Raw genomic sequence first — 18762 nt, 5'->3', positions numbered from 1 at the left:
ATTTTACATTCCTTAAAGACACTCTAGTGGAAAATACCAAAAGTGTAGAAGAAATTCATCTTAGCCAAGAGATGACCCACTTACATACAGATTTATGCAACACTTAAAGGGATATAATAGAGATAAGAGGTGGTCAAAGGAAACGAAATTAGTGTAGCTGAATTTGAGCTTGTCTCCTCTCTCCTAATACTGTGTCACTCCAGCTACAACATGGAGAATGCTAATGGATATTATGCAAGGAGAGAACCCTCCCACGCATCACATTAGCAAAAAATCCTTGGAGACGTGGTAGTTTCCCTGGGAAAAAAGTCATCCCCGTTCATTCTTGACATCACATCTGATTGCAGTTGGCACAAAAACATCAGAGGGAATATTTTAATAGTGCAACATCTCAAGTTTGCATATAAGTGAGACTTATCAGACATTGGACATATTGTTTTATTGCACTTCCACCTTTTTTGCAGTTGGAATTTACCAACTCGAAACACTCCTGATGCTCAGCTGCAGCACGTTGTGCGACAGCATTTATGTAGGTCATTGACTTCTCATTTTCAAAAATTCTCTGTACTGCAAGAGCAGTGCAAGTGTCCACATGTGTCAGACACTCCCTAAAATATCTTGAGGTGCATCCAAAGACCTCGGACTGTACAGAATATCAACGTCACATTCACTATGCCACCTCTTGTCTCCCAAACTCTTCCTGAAAAATGTCTTGAGAGTTTTAGGGGACAAATGATGGTGTTAGGCACAGAGTAAAGAAGAAACAGGTTGAAGTGGTGAGCTCATGGAGGATTTGTGGTTTTGGCTCACTGCCACAAGACCAGGCTTTGGGGATGGTGAGGAGTTAAGCAGCACAGTTACCTCCACCTGTGACAACAGGAATTCTTAAAAACACAACCTGAATACGTTTCTGATGTTCAGACAAGCTTTGGGCTAGCAGTGGTGGTGGCAGACCCAGGGACATCCCTCCACAGAGGGCAAAGCAGCACCAGAGGTGTTACCTGTTCTCTGGGGCGTTGGTGAGGGACGCGACGATGTTCTGCTCGATGAAGAAGAGCATGGAGAGGAGAAATCCCAGCCCCATGGCGCTCATCACGGACCCAATGGACAGGGACTGCACAGGGGCCAGCACAAACAAGCTGTCAGAGGCGTTGTAGTTAAATTTGGACACTGAAAAGAGGAGGGGAAGGATGTTAGGAGGCACCTTCTTACAAAACCATCAGTGTTTTACCCACACCACAAAGTACTGGGAAGCAAGCAGGAAAGGAGGTGTGATGCTCTGGCATGTGGGAGCCTGGAGGCCATGGAAGATGGGTCCATCTGGCTGGTTTGGTTTATTTTTTTCCTCCATCCATTTATGACTTGGCTGCCATCCTGATAGGACAGACCACTGCTAGTCCTAGCAAGGCATTACAGATATTGGAGCAAAACAAAAAGAGGGAAACTTGTTTTGCACAGATGCAACATGTTTTTAGATGAGGAAGCCTTATTTCTAACCAGCACCATAATGCTCAGCTCATCAACCCACAGAGGCATTTGAGAACTTCCTCATCTCCAACAGGCTGTGCAAGGCATTTTAGTATAAAATCTAAATCAAAACTGCTGCTATTGGAAGCAATCCATGGCTAGGGATAAATCACACATGGCCACACATCATTTTGCAATCCAACTGGATGGAATGGCCATCACAATAAAAAAAAGCCATTTCTTATTTGTTTCCATACATTTCCTCACATCACCCGCTCACGTCACTGCAGGACAATGCAATTCCTGTCCCCATTATCACTTCCTGATATGGAAAAGTTGATCTATCTGGCCAATGAATGGTGTCTCATTTTTAGATTTCCTTGTGTAACTTAGAGCTGCCCAGATGCTCTGCACCATTTCACCTAAATTAGGAAAACAAACTGGAGACAAAGAGGACAAACTGGGATGACCAACTCCATGTTGATATGACTGGCAACAACCCTTCCTGCCTGCTGATTACTCTGCCCTTTGTTCTTTGCCAGAAATTGTTCATCTCCCTTATTATGACACATGCCTCAAACTCATTGAAAAGACACATCTGGATAATTTTTCTTGCCCCAGACTCAATCAGGGTTTTGAATGACATAAATCTAATAGTGAGGAAATCTGAGCTCTTGGTGGGAGGTACACACAGTATTTGTGAAATTATTTGGAAGAACTTTATTAGCAAAACCCTTCTAGGCTTTCACTTCTCTCTTTCATAAACCCCAGTATTCCAGAGAACAAAAACAGAACTTACTTTCAATTTCATTGAAGATAAAGGAACCCACAACAGAGAAGGTCAGGACTGAAATGGGTAAGGCACAGTCGGACAGAATTTCACGTACCCTCGCGTGCAAATATGGGCTGCAAAAGAGAAAAAAAATTCCCATCAGCACCCCAATGTCAGGATAATCACTCAATCCAGACAACATTTAATGCTTTAGAAGTGAAAATTCAGTCCCATCTTGCAATGCTGAAGTGAAAATTCAGTCCCCTCTTGCAATGCTGAAGAGATACTTGGAGTGACGAATTAGTCTTTCACTCAGCCCTCAATCTTCTGGAACCTAAAACCTTTGAAGGCTGATGAGTGCAGAAGCAAAAAACAAAGAAACAAGAACATAAGATGCAAGCTAGAAAAAAAAAAAGGCCTTCAAGCACCAATTTGTGTCTCATTTGCACTTTACTTTAATTGATTCCTGCATCTCAAATGAAGAGTTTTAAGAGCAATAGGAGCAAACCCCAAATCAGAGTTGATGTTTGACTCTCAGAAGCACACTGAAGGTACATTCCCAGTAGACCTTCCTGCACCATCAGGAATTTTTGCTGAGCAAAATGGTTCAATGCCTGTTTGGAGAGAGATACAGGGATCCCAACTGGGAGCTCAAAGCTTTTTAGAAAGTCACTTGTGAGGGCAAACCAAAGACAGAAGGACATTGTCCACTGAACAAACATTTTGTTCTGTTGGGAATATTTTCCTGGTGGCCCAGGCAGGTTCATCTCTGCCTTTGGCTTCCACCTGATTTTCCTGGGTTGCAGAATTGGTGAGGTCACACCTTGAGTGCTGTGTCTAGTTCTGGCCCCTCAGTTTGGGAAGGACATTGAGATGCTTGAGTGCGTAAGAGGGGGCAACAAGGCTGGAGAGGGGCTGGGAACACAAACCCTATGAGGAACCCCTGAGGGAGCTGGGGGTGCTCAGCCTGGAGAAAAGGAGACTCAGAGGTGATCTTATCACTCTTTACAACTTCCTAAAAGGTGGTTGTAGTCAGGTGGGGTTGGTCTCTTTCTCCAGGCAGCACTGACAGAACCAGAGGACACAGTCTCAAGCTGCACCAAGGGAAATACAGGTTGGATATCAGGAAAAAGTTTTTTACAGAAAGGGTGATAAAGTTCTGGAATGGCCTGCCTGGGGAGGTGGTGGAGTCACCTTCCCTGGATGTGTTTAAACAAAGACTGAATTTGGCACTCAGTGCCAGGGTTTATTTGAGGTGTTGGGGCTGGGTTGGACTGGATGATCTTGAAGGTCTCTTCCAACCTGGTCATTCTGTGAATTAAGCTCTAAGCTGTTAATGACTCCCTCAGAGAGAACATGAAACAATCAGCAGTCTGAGCTCTAAACAACTCACCTTTTCTTGAACTGATAGAGGGTGTGGCCGAGCCAGAGGGTTCCCAACATCAACATGAGGCTGAGGACGGCGGTCTCGCGCCCGTAGTGCCCATCGTGAGTGCAAGTCTGGTTCTCGCTCACTGCGGAGTTCATCAAGAAGCTGGTGTTGATGCCAAGGCCTGGGATAGCATCAGCCCCTGATTTCCCATCTCCTTTGTGGTCATTGTGGTAATATTTCTTAAAAACTGCACAAACAACCAACAGGCAAGCGTTAGGAGAGGACAATCAAAGCAAGTAAAATAAAGTGGGTTTCTTGCTTGATCACGAAGTATTAACGTTATGCTTCGCCAGCTCTGCCTCTCAAGCCTGCAGAAAGAAATCAGAGCTGTTGCTCTTAGGAAGTCAGTGCTTCACAAATTGATTTTTTCACTTATTTTAACATGTAAGTTAGATTAATCTATAAAGCAACACTGTAAGGACTTCCAGTGCTAATTATGTGGTTTTGTTCCCAACACTGGAAGCACTGCTGTTACATACACATATAAATATTTCTATCTAGACACCTGCTTTCAGCAGCCTGGCAAACAAATTCCATCAGGATTCTCTGGAAGCACTAAGAGCAGCCAGGCTGCACAGATCCTTAAGTGGATTACACAGTGTACACTAATTACTTTTCTTCCAAGGCTAGTCCAGATTTTAGAGGTAAGTGTTGATATGCAAAACCTGGCAGAACATTTAAATTTACAATGCAAATTAAAGTTACAGGCCTGAAGTAAACCTGCACAAGCAAAACACCCAGTAAAGCCTCTGGAACTGTCCATAAATGTTTTAGATCAGCTCAAAGGCATTTATATAAGGAATGGACAGCTGTAAAGACCATCTTGCTCCTGAGCATTTACTGTGTTCCCATTTCTATGTCACTGGCTGGCTCCAAGTGTATAAATATGGTTTTGGGATCATTTAATCTCTTTGGGGAAGAATAGCCTGAAGGAGCAAAGTAAAACCAAAAGATGGAAATTGGGCTTTGCAGCCTCAGTGTTCCCACAATATCTGTTCAAATGGCAACATGCAGCATCCACACTTCCCTGTACCCATGGGAAATACAAAAGCATGGAAACCACCATGCCAGAGCTTTGTAGTCCCATTACCTTTCTTCATTTTGGTCAAAATACCCCTTCAAACTTTGCATAGAGAACTTCAGGGCAAGACCATCCTCTCTAGGCAAAACCACAACCACCTGAAGCTTAGGCTAAAATGCACTTCCTAACATTTCCCTCACCCTCAAATAATAATCCAGGTTCTGAAAGCCCCAAACACTCCAGCTTTTCCATCTGCAGCAGCCACAGGGAAAACAGTGAAGACAAACTAATTCTGAATATTTGAAAAGAAACTTTGAATGCTCTTGTGCAGCACAACCAATATTTGCAACCACCTTGAGTCCGGCTGAAGCAGCAGTTGTGTTACTGCTGCTTTGGAGCTCACCTCGGTGTAAAATGCCCCAAGTTCAACCAAGAAGCCATTTGAAATGCAGTAATGAACTTTCTTGCACCATCTTTGGAAGGATTTAAAGGTGCTTTAAGAGGAGTCTGGGCATTCCATAAGTGGATGAGGCCAGCGTGGCATGTAGGCCACGGAAGACAAGACTGCCTCTCACTCAATACACCTGTACATAAATTTAAACATCACAGAAGGTTTACAGATCAAAATGTAACCTCTCAAACTGCACCAAGAGCAGCCAGGAGTGAGGAGATCACCTTAAAGCTCCAGAAAGGTTCCCCCAGTGAGGAGCAATTCCATCCTGACCCCGGTCCAGAAAGGTTCCCCATCGCGTGCTATGGAAGAGGCTCTGCTCTCCTTTATTTCCTCCCTCTGTGCTCCAGCTGCCTCAGCCCTGGCAGGACACACACACACACACCTGCTCTGAAAATAGGTAAAAAACCCCAAAACCTGGGCCCCAGGGCACTGCCATAACCCACAGCCTGGCACAGAATGGGTGGTTAGAAGATTTGCACTTTCCGGCTCTGAACACCAAAGGACGCTTTTGTCCTGACTAAAATGATTCTGGCAGCATTTCCTGGGAATTCACAGCTGGCCAGGGAGAAAAGCCTGCTCACCCTGAGTGCTACTGAGTCCTAGGGACACATCTGAGCATCAGAGAAACCAGCAGCACAAACAAGCCAGGAACTACAGAGAATATATTTGCATTCCTCTGGATTAAGATTTGGACTGGAATGAGTAACAAACAAGTGACTTTGTTTTGGGTCTTGTAGATTTTCTTAAGCTCCCACAGATGTCTATATGGTAATAACATATTTATGGCTGGGATATATTGCAGTAATATATTTGGGGCTGATCTTTGGTGCTCAGCTTGACTACATCACTCCATGTTCCATCTCTGAGGCTGCAATTCCATTTATATGCACCAACCCAGGCAGGATTGCTCCAGTCCCTCCTGGATAGAGGAAAAAACCTTGCTTTACTCTTGTATTTTAATTCAAGCAACAAGAACACGCCAAGACAGAGAGTGGAGGCCTTCATCCCATACCACCTTGCTGGGAAGGATTTGATTCCTGAACATTTCTGGTTTGTTTTCACACCAGAGCTCAGTGAACCTCGCTGCCATCATCCAGAGAGAGCAGCAGAGCCGGGGGTGCCCTGGCTGAAGCCAAGCCCTTCTCCAGCCTCCAACAACATGAGCTGGCTTTGTTTTCCTCTGCCTGCTCACCACCATTTCCTGCTCAGTGCAGATGTCAAGATCAAACAAACACGGCCTCGGTGGCCGGGCCAGGCAGTGAAAACAAAGTGTCACCGGGACTGCGTGAACCCTCACGGCTTTGGTTCCCCTCCCCTCCTTTCCTATGCTCTGAACAGGCTGGGAAAACATCTGGGAAGAGGTGGCATTGTCCCCTGGCACTCAGGAAGCCAAGGCACCAACAGGACACATTTAAACAGCACTGAGAAAATATCAGCTTTCACTTCCTACTGAACTACTCAACCAAAATTTTGAGTGGGAGGAGGAGGTGGCAGCAGTGAACCATCACCTCCTCAAAAACAGGCAGGGAAGAACAAAGATGAGCCTGTGGCCATGAGTTGACTGGTGACATGTTTATAAATATGGGCTCTAAGAGGGTTAAGGATAAAAAGTCTGTGCCTGCCAGCACTGGTGCCCTCCTGTGTCAGGGAACAGCTTTGGTCCCACCTGTGGAGCCCTGAACACTCCCAGGTGCAGCTGAAGCCAACATGAGCTGGCAAAGGAGTGTTGGTGTGACTTTATTACCATCATTCCTACAAATTCATCCCCTCACAAGTACAAAGAACATTCAACTGGTTCACTAATCACACATAAAATCCCAGAATGTGTTGGGTTGGAAGGGATCTTTAAGATCATCTTGTTCCACCCCATCCCATGGGCAGGGACAGCTTCCACTATCCCAGCTGGCTCCAAGTCCCATCCAACCTGGCCTTGGACACTTCCAGGGATCCCAACCTGGCCTTGGACACTTCCAGGGATCCAGGGGCAGCCCCAGCTTCTCTGGGCACTCTGCCAGGGCCTCACCACCCTCACAGGGAAGATTTTCTCTCTAATATCCAATCTAAACCTGGTTTCTGTCAGTAAGGCCACTGCCCCTTGTCTTACAGCATCTTCTCCTGTTCCCACTGCAATACTCCAAGGATTTACTTCCATATTCCTGAAAGTCTGGCAGACAAGAGAAGTGGATGCTTCCTGCACTTTTAACCTCTGCTATGGGAGATCAGCTCTGGGCTACAGAAACTTTGTGAATATTTGCTCATTTTTACAGAGCAGCTGAATGCCCTGTTGAGGACCACCTGGAGACTGTCCCATGCCTCTAGGACAGGGCACTGACAGCCCACACTCAGCAAAGCTCACAGAGTCAACAACTAACCCATAAAACCTCTGCCTCACCAAGCTCCAAGCAGGATATTTAAAAGATGCAGGTGTTCTACAGAGAAAAAAACACCCTCTGATTGCACAATCAAAGCACACAAGGCAATTAAGGATTCCCAGTCAAGCGAGAAAGTTTCTCACTTCAAATTGCTCTGCAGTGTCAAATCTCTTGGAAAGCATTCCCTTGCAAGCCTGAGTGTCTTAAAAACAAGGAGTGTGCTTGGGTGTATCCTGAAGGATTTCAAAGGATAGCCCAAACTTTGGGATGTTGGACAACAAACCATAAAAATCAAGGAATTGTCCAGATCCTCACTGGGATGAACAGAAATGCTGCCACTCACAAGGTATTTCTGCTACCATGATTCACCTTCTGAAATACCTCCTGCCAATAATCCCCGTGGGGAGGGAGAGAAGTGGCAGAGGAATCTGTTAAACCCCAAGGCTCCCCAAGGAGATTTAGAATTTAACCCAGAAATGGGAAAACCAAATGGCTGGAAAGGGCAGAGGAGATTTAGGAAGGTGCTGGAGGCACTGCAATCCTTGTACTGCCATTAGAGAAGGGTTTCAGATCCCAGGGAAAACCAGGAAATCTCAACCTATCTTGCAACTCCCTCCACAGAGTCTGAATAAAGAGTCAAGGAATAAGGACTCCAAACACTGCATTCAAATTGGACTTTTTTTTTTTTTGCCAGCACTCACATCAATAACATAATGGTTTCTCCATTTGGTGAAAATTTAGAAACCAATTCTGTCTCAACCAACAGAAATTAGAGCTGCTAAAAATTCTGCACACCCAGGTAAACTGCTGACAAAGGGCGGCTTCCATCTCACACACACTGATTTTCTTTTTTTCCCTGAAGACTTTGAACACAGAACAAGCAAACATCACACATTTTTGCAGCCTTGTGCTTGCCTTTGACAAGGCAGCAAAGCAGAGATCTGCTCTGAAAAACACTGTTGCAAGACTTACCTTTAACAATGCCTTTGATGGCATCAAGCACAAATGTGATGGATATAAAAAGTGCAATTATTTCTTCTGTTGACCTGTGGAAAAAGCCCAGGAATTAATAGAGCTGCATTCAACTCTGCTCAAAGAAAAATTAGCATATTCATCAATTTACATGAAAATATACCAATTTGAGTTAGGCTCCAAGTTAGAAACAAAACCCAGTAAATCAGAGAACTTCTTTCAAGCTGGAACAATAAGCCAAAATGATACTTTCCTCATCTCACAAAATACATTTTGCAGCAAGTTCATAATTAAGGAGCTTGTGGAATGTGTAATTTTTCCATTTGAAGAATAATCTGATCAAAATGTGACTTCTTGAAAATAGCTACCTTTTAAAGAGCTTCATCAGGAGGCTGACATTAAAGAGGGAGTAGATCACAAGGAAAAAGCTGTTCCAGAGTCCAATCCAGGCATAGAATGCACTGAAATCCAAGTTGTAGTCATCACAGATTCCTTGGATGACTGCAAAAGTGAAGCATTCATGTGTCACAATCAACTCCTGTCCCTGCCACCCAGTGATCCCCATCTGCTCCAGGCCACAAAGAACCAATTTCAAGACTTTACCCCAGTGCATTTATTACAGATACCATTAAATCCACATTCCTGCACTTCCACTGGATCAACACAAACTGTTCTCCCCTTCCACCACAAGAAATGGGGGGAGACACTTGGAAAAATGTTCCCCCCCATACTGCTCAAAGCAATTTTCCTTGGGATTGAGGCTACCAAAGCAGCTGGAATTTGCTCTCACTGACATTTTGGGATGCTGTTGAGCAAGGGGTGTCACAGCTGCTCTTTCCAGCCCCATCCTCTGATTATCCCCACAGATACTGAGCTTGTTCCTTTGGCTGATCTCTGGTTCATTGAGATCACCTTGCAATACCTGGAAAGCTGCTGATGATACTTTAAAACATCGATTAGAAAAATTCAAAACTTAACAAACCCAAAAAACTTTGTCTCAAGCTGTTTAAACACAGCCACATGAGAAAACCATTACTTAAACAGATTTCCTTACTGAAGCTGAAGAAATGCTTATTTTCTTTAAGTTTTTTCTCTGCAAAATGATTTCTTCAGAAAAACAATTTGAACTAAACCAGGAGCTGGTCTTGATGATCCCTGTGGGTCCCTTCCAACTTAGGATATTCTGATTCTGATGTTGATGGAAAGGGGAGGAATTTGATTCAGGTTTTGAATCCCAGAACATCCTGAGCTGGAAGAGACCCCCCCAGGATTATCCACCCAACTCTTGGCCCCACACAGGACACCCCAACAACCCCATGATGTACCTTAGAGCCCTGTCCAAGCATTTCTTGACTTTGTGCCTTGTAACTCCCCAGAGGAGCTTGTTCCCATGCCCCACCACCCCCTGAGGGGGAACCTTTCCCTGATAGCGGCCATTAAACATCAATTTATCAAACAAACCCAACTCAAGCTCTACAAAGCTCCCACCCAAAGTCCCAATCCCTCAAATCCCCTGCTGCAGACTCACCATTGATGTAGAGGGCCAAGGGAGCTGTGGTCAGCAGCACCACCAGGGGCTGCCCTGAGAAGAGGGCGTAGAGCAGCCCTCCAATGCACTGCCCGAAAATCGTCTTCCGCACATCTGGAATTGGGGAGGGTGGAAACAAAAACAGGGAGGGAGTTGGGTCAATCCCTGCCTCATCCAGGAGCATTCACAGGGCAGAAAAACCAACCACTAATGAGGAGAAGAAATGTTTAAAGAGTGCAGAGGTAACACACTCATAAATCAAAAAGTGACCCTTTATTCGTATCTGTAATTTAGGTTTCCAGCTGTTCAGCTAACTGGTGGACTCTGGGGTTTTTTGTGTGCATTGTTATATTTTATATATATATTTTAAATGTATTTCTTTTATTTTGTATACATTTTAAATGTCTTTCTTTTATTTTGTATACATTTTAAATGTATTTCTTTTATTTTAACACCTATAAGACATAACCAGTGCTTGTTTGAACTGTGACTGCAGCACCAACTGCTTCTACAACTGGGATAAAGGATGATGTTTAGCTCTGTCCCAGGGATTTCAATGCTGATAATCAAATCCAGGTCAAAAGCACAGGAGCTTGTACCAAGAAAAATGTGCAAATAATTACATTAAGTCAGCATAATTCAAAGATACAGTAGCATACATCTGTATCAGTCCAAGTCAGATGATGACACCCAAAGCAGTGTTCAATTTTTCTGTTTTTTAACAAAAGTAATAAACTTAATTAGAAAAAAATCCTTCAGTCATGATTTTGGGTTTGTTTTCCCCCTGTAAATAAAAACTATCAGAACTTTCTGTGACCATAATGAAATTTTGAATACATGGAATCAAATGCACAAAACTGGTAAGTTTAAGAAGCACAAAACTGATGAACTCACCAATAGCTCCTCGGGTATTTTCATCATTGAGGGACCCAAAAGCAATGGCTGGAAGGAGGCAGGCAAAGTACAGAAAGATCATGGTTGTGATGTATTTCCCTATAGCTTTGTTGTTCCCAATAATACCTGGGGCAAACAAAAATCATGTTGGTAAAGCACTGAAAACCTTCTCACATCAGCCACAGCTACTGTTAGTTCATCTTGAGAAGCAGAAATTCAGTCCACACTTTAAATATGTAACCAAACTGTTAATATTTGATTCTGGACAACCTACACTCTTCTGTTCATCTGGGACCAGAAGTAGCACCAAAATTGCCACCAGACATTTTTGACATCATCAAAACAGGAAATACAAGAAGCCTTGTGCTCAGTTTTGTGACTCTGCAGAGCTTGGAAGAGGATCAAGGCAGAAACTGTAAGTTTAGGGTTCATAAACCCCCACCCCTGCCCTTTTAACACCAACTTTTCAGGCATTCTGGACTGTCCCTAACGAGTTTCATGACAATCTCTTGCCTTCCCTACTTTTGTCTTGGGCAGGAAAACATGAAGCACTTCATTTTTCCCTAGACAGATGTCCAAGGCTGTAGGTTTGATCAATAATATGCTACTCTGAGCCAAAAAATGGCAGAAGGACAAAAAACAAACAGAGGTCAGGAATGGCTACACTGAAGTTTGATTTACCAAGCCCTGCTGAAAGAACAGCCTCTCTCTTTTCCATCCACTCACCCCCCTCTCATCTCCATCGGAAAAAAACACGCCAGGCCAAAACACAAAGCAGCCAGAAAGAGAATTAAAGTGTCAGAATATGGATTTAAGAGCCTCTGAAGTAGCTTCCCTTCCCCTTCCTGTTTTCAGGCTGATGTTGATATGAGCTCACTGGGGATGCACAGGAGAAAGGATGAGATGACAGCAGCTGATGTTGCTCCAGGAGAACACAAGTTTTTCCACAGAGCAGAGAGGATGCACTGGAAAAAGTCTCCTCAGCCTCCAGGCTGCCTTTTCCACCATCCTTGATGGTGCTGTTCCTCTGAAACAGCTGGAGGTGCTTGGAGCTGCCCAATTCCCCTTTCTGGAAGGCTCCAGAGCCAAGAATTCCCACACAGGAATCTGCCCTGAGCTCCCAAATGTCCATCTAAGCTTTTGCAGCATCAGTGCCTTGCTGAGAGAGGTAAAACAAAAAAAAATGAGTTGGATCAGATAAAGGAGGGCTTGGCTTTTGAGGTTATAGGTGCCACACTGAAAATCTTTATCACCAGAATGAAAAGAACAAAAATCTCTCAGTGACTCTGGGATCTTATCTAACATCTGCTTTCTGCACCATTTGCAGGGCAGAGATAAGGATGGGAGGAGGATGTAAAAACCCAAAAATCAAAGGTGATGTGTAATGAACAGGCAGCCACATGAATAAAGGACACCTTGTGAGGTGCCTGCTTGCAGGCAGGAGAGGAACAGACACGAAGAGCACTTCTGATGCTCAGCATCCTCAAACTCCAGGCTAAAACCTGACAAGAGACACCTCAAGCATGCAAATATGAGTTTGACCTTTTGGGAGTCATCAGACCAGCTGTTCCCAGGCAAATTCCTTTCCATTTATTGGGAAGATCCAGAAACCACAGGTCACATTACTGACCACTCCTGGCAACCCAAAGGAATTTAATTCTCAGAGATGAAGACATCCTGTGATCCTGACTCCAGCAGCTGCAGGCTCCTACCTCACACCCCAAACTGCTCAAAACCTTTAGAGAAAAGGAAGCATTTGGCAAGACAAACAGGGCTGAGGGGAGGTTCCATGAATAGACACGGTCACACCCTCATTCAAAGGATTCTGTCACTCCAAAATATTGCTGTTTGGACAAGGGAGTCTTTCCAATATGAAAGGTCAGGGGCAACGATGCCTGGAAGGTTTGAAATCATTTCTGAAAGGACAACCAGGTCCAGAGAAGCAAATAATATCTTTTTTAAAAAGGTTCAGGTGGTTAAACCATAGCTTGAGAGGGCAGAAGGAAGAAACCTTGAAGAGCATCACAAAATTTCATTTTCAGTTTCTATCCAGGCAAAGGAGCCCTTGCTGCTCATGGAGGTCTTTGTGCTTAAGGACATGGCCTCAAGCTGCACCAGGGGAGCTTCAGCTGAACATCAGGAGGAATTTCCTCATGGAAAAGGTTGTTAAACACTGGAATGGGCTGTCCAGGGAGGCAGTGAGTGCCCACCCCTGGAGCTGTCCAAGGAAGGCCTGGAGGTGGCACTCAGTGCTCTGGGCTGGGGACAAGGTGGGGATTGGGCACAGCTTGGACTCAATCTTGGAGGTTTTTTCCAACTTCAGTGATTCTGTGATTCACCCTGGCTGGGTCCAAGACTTCCAGCACTTTCTTTAATCCATAATCAGCTAGATAAGATTCTAGGATCAAGAATCTTTCTGGTGGGCAGTGAAATTCCCTTTGTAATGGAGACAATAATTACACCAGATTAAACACACTCCTTCCCAAAGCTGACTGCTCACTCCTTAATTGCAGTCACGACCAAACATTGCCTCTCCTTGTACAAATCCACCTGTACAGCAACAGGCACTGAAATCCAGCATTAAGCACAATTTACCCTTCTGCCTTTTTAAAGCCAACATCTGGTGAAACATTTTCAGGATGTTCTGCAGCCCATGGACTGCTGTGGCTTCATTCAGAAGAAGGTGAGGTGCATTATGATGGCATTTCATCTGTGACAAGGCTCATAAAGCCACTGAAAAATGTGTCACTCCACCTGCACCATGGAAATTTATAGCATAAAAGTCAGCTCTTGGTCCAGCTGTGGAATTTGAGTCGCTGATTATTACAGGAGCATTCCCCTGAAATTAAGGTATAGCTACACACTGGAATGGGGAGCAATTATGTTCATCAACGTGACAGTTCCATTTTACCTGCCTGGATTTCTGAAATGTCACAGTTTGTAGAGACAAGGTTACAGTTTCAGGGGAAACTGCAGCAATCCTGGCCTCACTTTGCTTGGGAGTCCACAGCAGTAAGTTAATGACCAGCAGCTCTAAAAACTGGGTTTACAGCTCCTGAAGTCTATTAATTGTGTATTTACCAAATCAAAATCACAACTGATGGACATTCTCTGAACTGCCTGTTAATGTTTCTTCCCAATTCTCTGAAATATCCTGTGCAAAGAAAGTTTAATTACAATGACCTGCAGCCCTAATTTAAAAAAAAAAAATCCTATTAAAAACACTGTAAAACTCAGAATTACAAACTTCTCCTAAAGCCCTCAAAAGCTGGGCTTTCATTTATGTGGTGGCTGCTGGACTCTGCCCAATGTTGTGAAGATGAATCTTCCCTGAAGTCCTGTGAAGAATAAATCACAGAACAAGTGGGACTAAGAACTCAACTGGAAAAGGAAAGGCACTCAGGGAGTTTGGAGCAGAAGCCAAGCATAGGCTGAGAGCAGAGAGGCGTGAAAAATCAGATCAAGGTTCAGTCTTTTCCCTTTCCATCTCACTTCCTTCAGCCCATTTCCCAAGAAATCCTGGGTCTCTTGGAAGGCAACATCCATCCACAAAACACGATGCTTTTATGCATCTTTAGAACATTCCCATGCACCACTGACACAAAGAGACCCCAAAGCAACCCAAGTTGGATGTTCTGGGCAATCATGACAAGTTTGGGATGTTAAACTTTGGTACCCAGGTGGGATTTAGGGATGAAGGGCTGCAGGGTGATGCAGGAGCTCCCTCACATCTGAGCTAGGGCAGGAGAGACAGGGAGAAAGGGAAAAGCCTCTCTGCAATCCCTTTATTTCCCCTCCTTCCCCAGGAATGGAATCCTGACTCACAAGGTGGCCAAGGCAACCAGGCAGGAAAGCTGATGAGGATTTGGCACACACCAAAACCAGTCCAGGGTCAACATTTCTCTGGGTTCAGATCAAGTTTTAAGCTCTGAGCTACCTTAGACAGCCAGCAGAACAAAAGTTCTCTTTCAAATCCAATTCCTCCAGCACTTTCAAGCCTTCCTTCTTAGCATGCCCACATTGCAGGGAGCTTTGGAGATCTCCCTCCTGCAAAACACCACAGCAAATCCCAAGGATCTGCCAGCAGACCTCAGGAGCTGGTTAGGGACCCTCTGCAGGACCAAGGACAGGGAGAAATCCACACTTCCAGCAGAACTATCCACCCACCACAGCCAGGCATCAAAGACACAAGCTCAGAAAAAAACAGGGAGAAAGAGAATAAACCTCAGTTCTCCTCTTTTTCCTTCATTTTCCCTCCCCAGGAGGTGAAGGAATATGGATGTTTAAGAACACAGCATCAAAGCCTCACCATAAAAATCTCAGGCACCTCACATTTCCCACTGGGCACTTCAGGCACTGCAATTGTGTTTGTTCCTCTGTGTTGTCCCAGAAAATAACACTGAAGAATGAGGACAGCAGCTTTCAGGAGTTTCAGAAATCTTGCATCTGAGTCCAGGCAGAATCCCTTTTCACTCACATCAGCCTCAATATAAAGAAATTTCTGGAAGCTCCAGTTTGAGGCTTAAAGAGTAATAAAATCGACACACAAGTGCCCTGAGCCAATTTGACAGGATCAGGATGAAGTTCAGTCACACTGTTTTTTTAAGATAGAATCCTACACACAAAGGTCACAGCCAAATGGAATAAATTCCAGTTTAAAGGAAAACTACAGGATTCTCAGACTCAGCATAACCCAGTTGTTCACCTTCAGATGCTCCTGCTGGAAGACATCTATTAAAAGCCATCTTTATCACCAAAATCCTGGAAAAAAAGTTTAGAAAACTCTTCCTTGACCCTTTGACCCATTCAGTAAAATGCACAAGACTTTGCCACAAAATGAAGTTGATGAGTTCCTAATCTGGAGTAAAAAGGGAAAAAAAAAAAGAGAGAAAGACTTTTCCTTTCTTTTCCTTTAAGGGAAATTTGTGCAGTGTATGAAGAGGACCAATCCCACAAAACTCCAACTGGCCAAAGATTTCCTGGTCCTACAAAAAACCTCATGATTTATCACCCTGCCCCTGATGGGTTTATCTGTCTAACCCCAAACCCCAGGATGCTTCTGAGATTGAGGATTTAGAGACTCCAACCATCCAAAACCGAGCATCTTTGTAATACAGAGCTCTTTGATGGTGCACATGTGGCTGTCTGGAGTGCAGATACTGGGATAGTTCAAATCCCTCATGTTCTGATGCACCACTGCTTTAAAATGCTCCAGGAATTCCACATTCCTGATCACCTTCAGTCTCAGTGGTTTATGGCAGATGCTTCATGCTCCATCTGCTTTTCATTTCAAGCAGTTCCTTAAAGAATTCATCCTAATTTCTGGTTTCTGGGAAGAAATGGCCATACTAACATGCAGTGCTTTTTAGAAAATCCCTTTTTCCCCATTTCCTATTGAAAGGGCACAACTGCTCCCAAAATGAGAACCTCCCATCTGAGCTGAAGTAGTTCTGGAGTTTCATTGGGCTCTTTTCCACTCTCCAGAAGCTGTATAACAAAACACTGACACTTTTTAACCCGTGGTTCCATTTTATCCCAATTTTATGCCCATTCTGTACATCAATGTGTGCAAAGCCTGCAGAGCTCACAGCCAAGAGCCCAGGGCTGAGGCAGCACCCACAGGGTCCAATATGGATGCAGTCAGAGCCACAATATGGACCCTGAAGGGGGCTTCCAAGTCTGCTGACAGCCAGAATTTGCTGCAGGACCAAAATTTGATGGTTTTGTGCCCGCTGAGCTCAGACAGGCACAGCAGACACTGCTCTGTCTTGAGGCAAACATGGGTCTCCACAAGGCACTTCTGCAGCAGTTCCCTTCTCAAGTGCTTCAATATCCCTTTATAATGAAAAATGAGCCTTTGACAGCTCTAGAAAGCCAAAGGGATGAAGTGTCCAGATTAGGAGCTGAAGTGTCCAGATTAGGAGCTGAAGTCCCCTGCCAGACCTGATGCCAGTGATGCACATAGCAAAAATCGTTTCTGTTTTATCCAAATCCTTGCTGCTCCCCTGAAAATCATTTTACATCCCACATCCTCCCCAAAACACCCTCACATCCCCAGAGAAATCAGCATTAGCCCTCCCATCACACCAAGTCTCCTGAAAATAAGTTTCATCCCAGCAGTGCCAAAGCACCTGGAGAAAGCACCCAGCACTCAACCCCTGTGCTAAGCCAACATCTCATTCATGTTCCTCTGCTGGTTGGAAGGGGGTGAGGACACACATCCACAGCCTTGGCCAGGCTGCTCTGAAGCTTAAGCTGCCTGTGCAAGGTGGCTTTGCAAGAGAAGACTCTGAAAATTGGGGTCTGGGTGTGCATCTTGGTTTTTTTTATGCCTAATCCAAAGAAGATCACCTTCATCTCATGAGCCTTCACAGCACTGGTGCACTGAGGGAGGCAGGGACACACGCTTGAGCTAAGGTGGATTTAACAGCAGGAAGAGATAAATTCCTGATGTATCTGATAAATCTCCAAGGTTCTCCCTGCCTACACTTTAATTCTCTGTTTTATTTGAACTTTCTGGGTATGAGATTGAATATATTAACCAGCTCCCCAACAAGCTGCAAGAAACACATTTTGATGTCAGGCTGGGGCTCTGTAATCTCACTTTGCCCTGAAGATTCTGCCCAGCCTTCAAGAAAAGTGAAAGTCTGTGAGTGAAAAGGAAGAAAACAAATCTTAAAAACACCAAGGCCACTGTGGGAGCTGCATCAAGCTGAGGCTCACTTTAAACACTGTGTGCTGCTCCTGTGATGTGGTGGCAGCGGACGAGCCGTATCCTGTTTTTCACAACACCGGGCTGAAGTTACCGCAGCTCACATTTTGTTTAAGCATTCTCAACTCCCACAGCATCACTATAATTAGTGTGGAGCCAGCTTGCAGAGGCAGCAGAAAGGGCCTATCAGGCCAGTGCTGAGTAATTAGGTTGCAAGGAGTTGATGTGAGTCTACACACGGTAATAATCGATCCATTTAATCGCCGCTTAATAAAAATTAAAATCCTCATCCGCGCACAGCCAGCACCTTCATTAAGGAAACGCTGCAGGAGCCTCATCTCCAGTGCTCCACGCTGCCCATTCACAGGCTTTTGCCAAAACACCCGTTTAAACAAGGGCCAGGAGAGCTGTTACACATATCAAAGCACACATTGAATGCACACTGTAAACAGGACATCACATCACAAAAAAAAAATCCCCACTCGGGGCAGCGCTTCCATAAACATTGGCCAACGTACCATCGGTGAAGTCCAGCGCGTACACTGGGAATCTTCGTGCAATGTCATCAGAAATCCCCTTGCCAATACTGAGAAAGTCGTGCAGCTGAAGAAAGGAAGGAAGTGCTGTGTCAGTGTAAAGGCTCATGCATTGTTAAAGAGATTAAGCTCCTTATTCAAGCCTGATAGGAGCGAGAGGGCTCGTTTTCAATAGGGCATTCAAATCCCATCTTGTCGTGATAATAAAAATAAACTCACCGGGATTCAATTTATATCCTCGTAGCATTGTAAAGGAGAAAATCCCCCAGACCACCCTGTTTTCCTCCCTTCCTTCCCTTTTTTCCCTCCCATTCCTATCTGCATCCCTGCTTTGCAGATGAGGGAGCTGAGGATCCACGGGATGGATCAGACATTGGGTGCTCTGGGGTTAAACAGGTCTGAGGTGCCTTCCCCATCCCTCCACACAACTTTTCCTTTAGATGCCAGCACAAAAATTCCCTAAATCCACCTGAAACCTCTGAAAGAGGATCCCCAGCAAGTGCTTCTTCCTTGGCATTGCCATGGCAAAGGGAGACCTCAAAGAGATGTGAGGGAATTCAGGTTGTCTGCACCTCAAACTCCATCAACAGGGAAAAGCTTGA

General features: G+C 44.6%; 1 protein-coding gene across 2 annotated transcripts in view; it reads right to left on the bottom strand.

Moving 5' to 3' along the window:
• Positions 1-18762, bottom strand: part of SLC4A11 (solute carrier family 4 member 11) — a 69708-nt gene that overhangs the window by 16383 nt on the left and 34563 nt on the right. For both annotated transcript variants that reach the window (XM_071447278.1, XM_071447279.1), the window contains 8 exons: positions 18143-18227; positions 10913-11038; positions 10019-10132; positions 8859-8991; positions 8491-8564; positions 3633-3858; positions 2267-2373; positions 1002-1170 (listed from right to left, as the gene is read on the bottom strand). In XM_071447278.1, the coding sequence (XP_071303379.1) occupies positions 1002-1170; positions 2267-2373; positions 3633-3858; positions 8491-8564; positions 8859-8991; positions 10019-10132; positions 10913-11038; positions 18143-18227 (1034 nt within the window). The remainder of the gene's footprint in view (positions 1-1001; positions 1171-2266; positions 2374-3632; positions 3859-8490; positions 8565-8858; positions 8992-10018; positions 10133-10912; positions 11039-18142; positions 18228-18762) is intronic.

Source organism: Agelaius tricolor, unplaced genomic scaffold, assembly GCF_023055355.1.
Source record: "Agelaius tricolor isolate 1412-34295 unplaced genomic scaffold, bAgeTri1.0.p SCAF_24, whole genome shotgun sequence".
Classification (NCBI taxonomy): domain Eukaryota; kingdom Metazoa; phylum Chordata; class Aves; order Passeriformes; family Icteridae; genus Agelaius; species Agelaius tricolor.
This window is presented reverse-complemented; position numbering and strand designations above follow the sequence as displayed.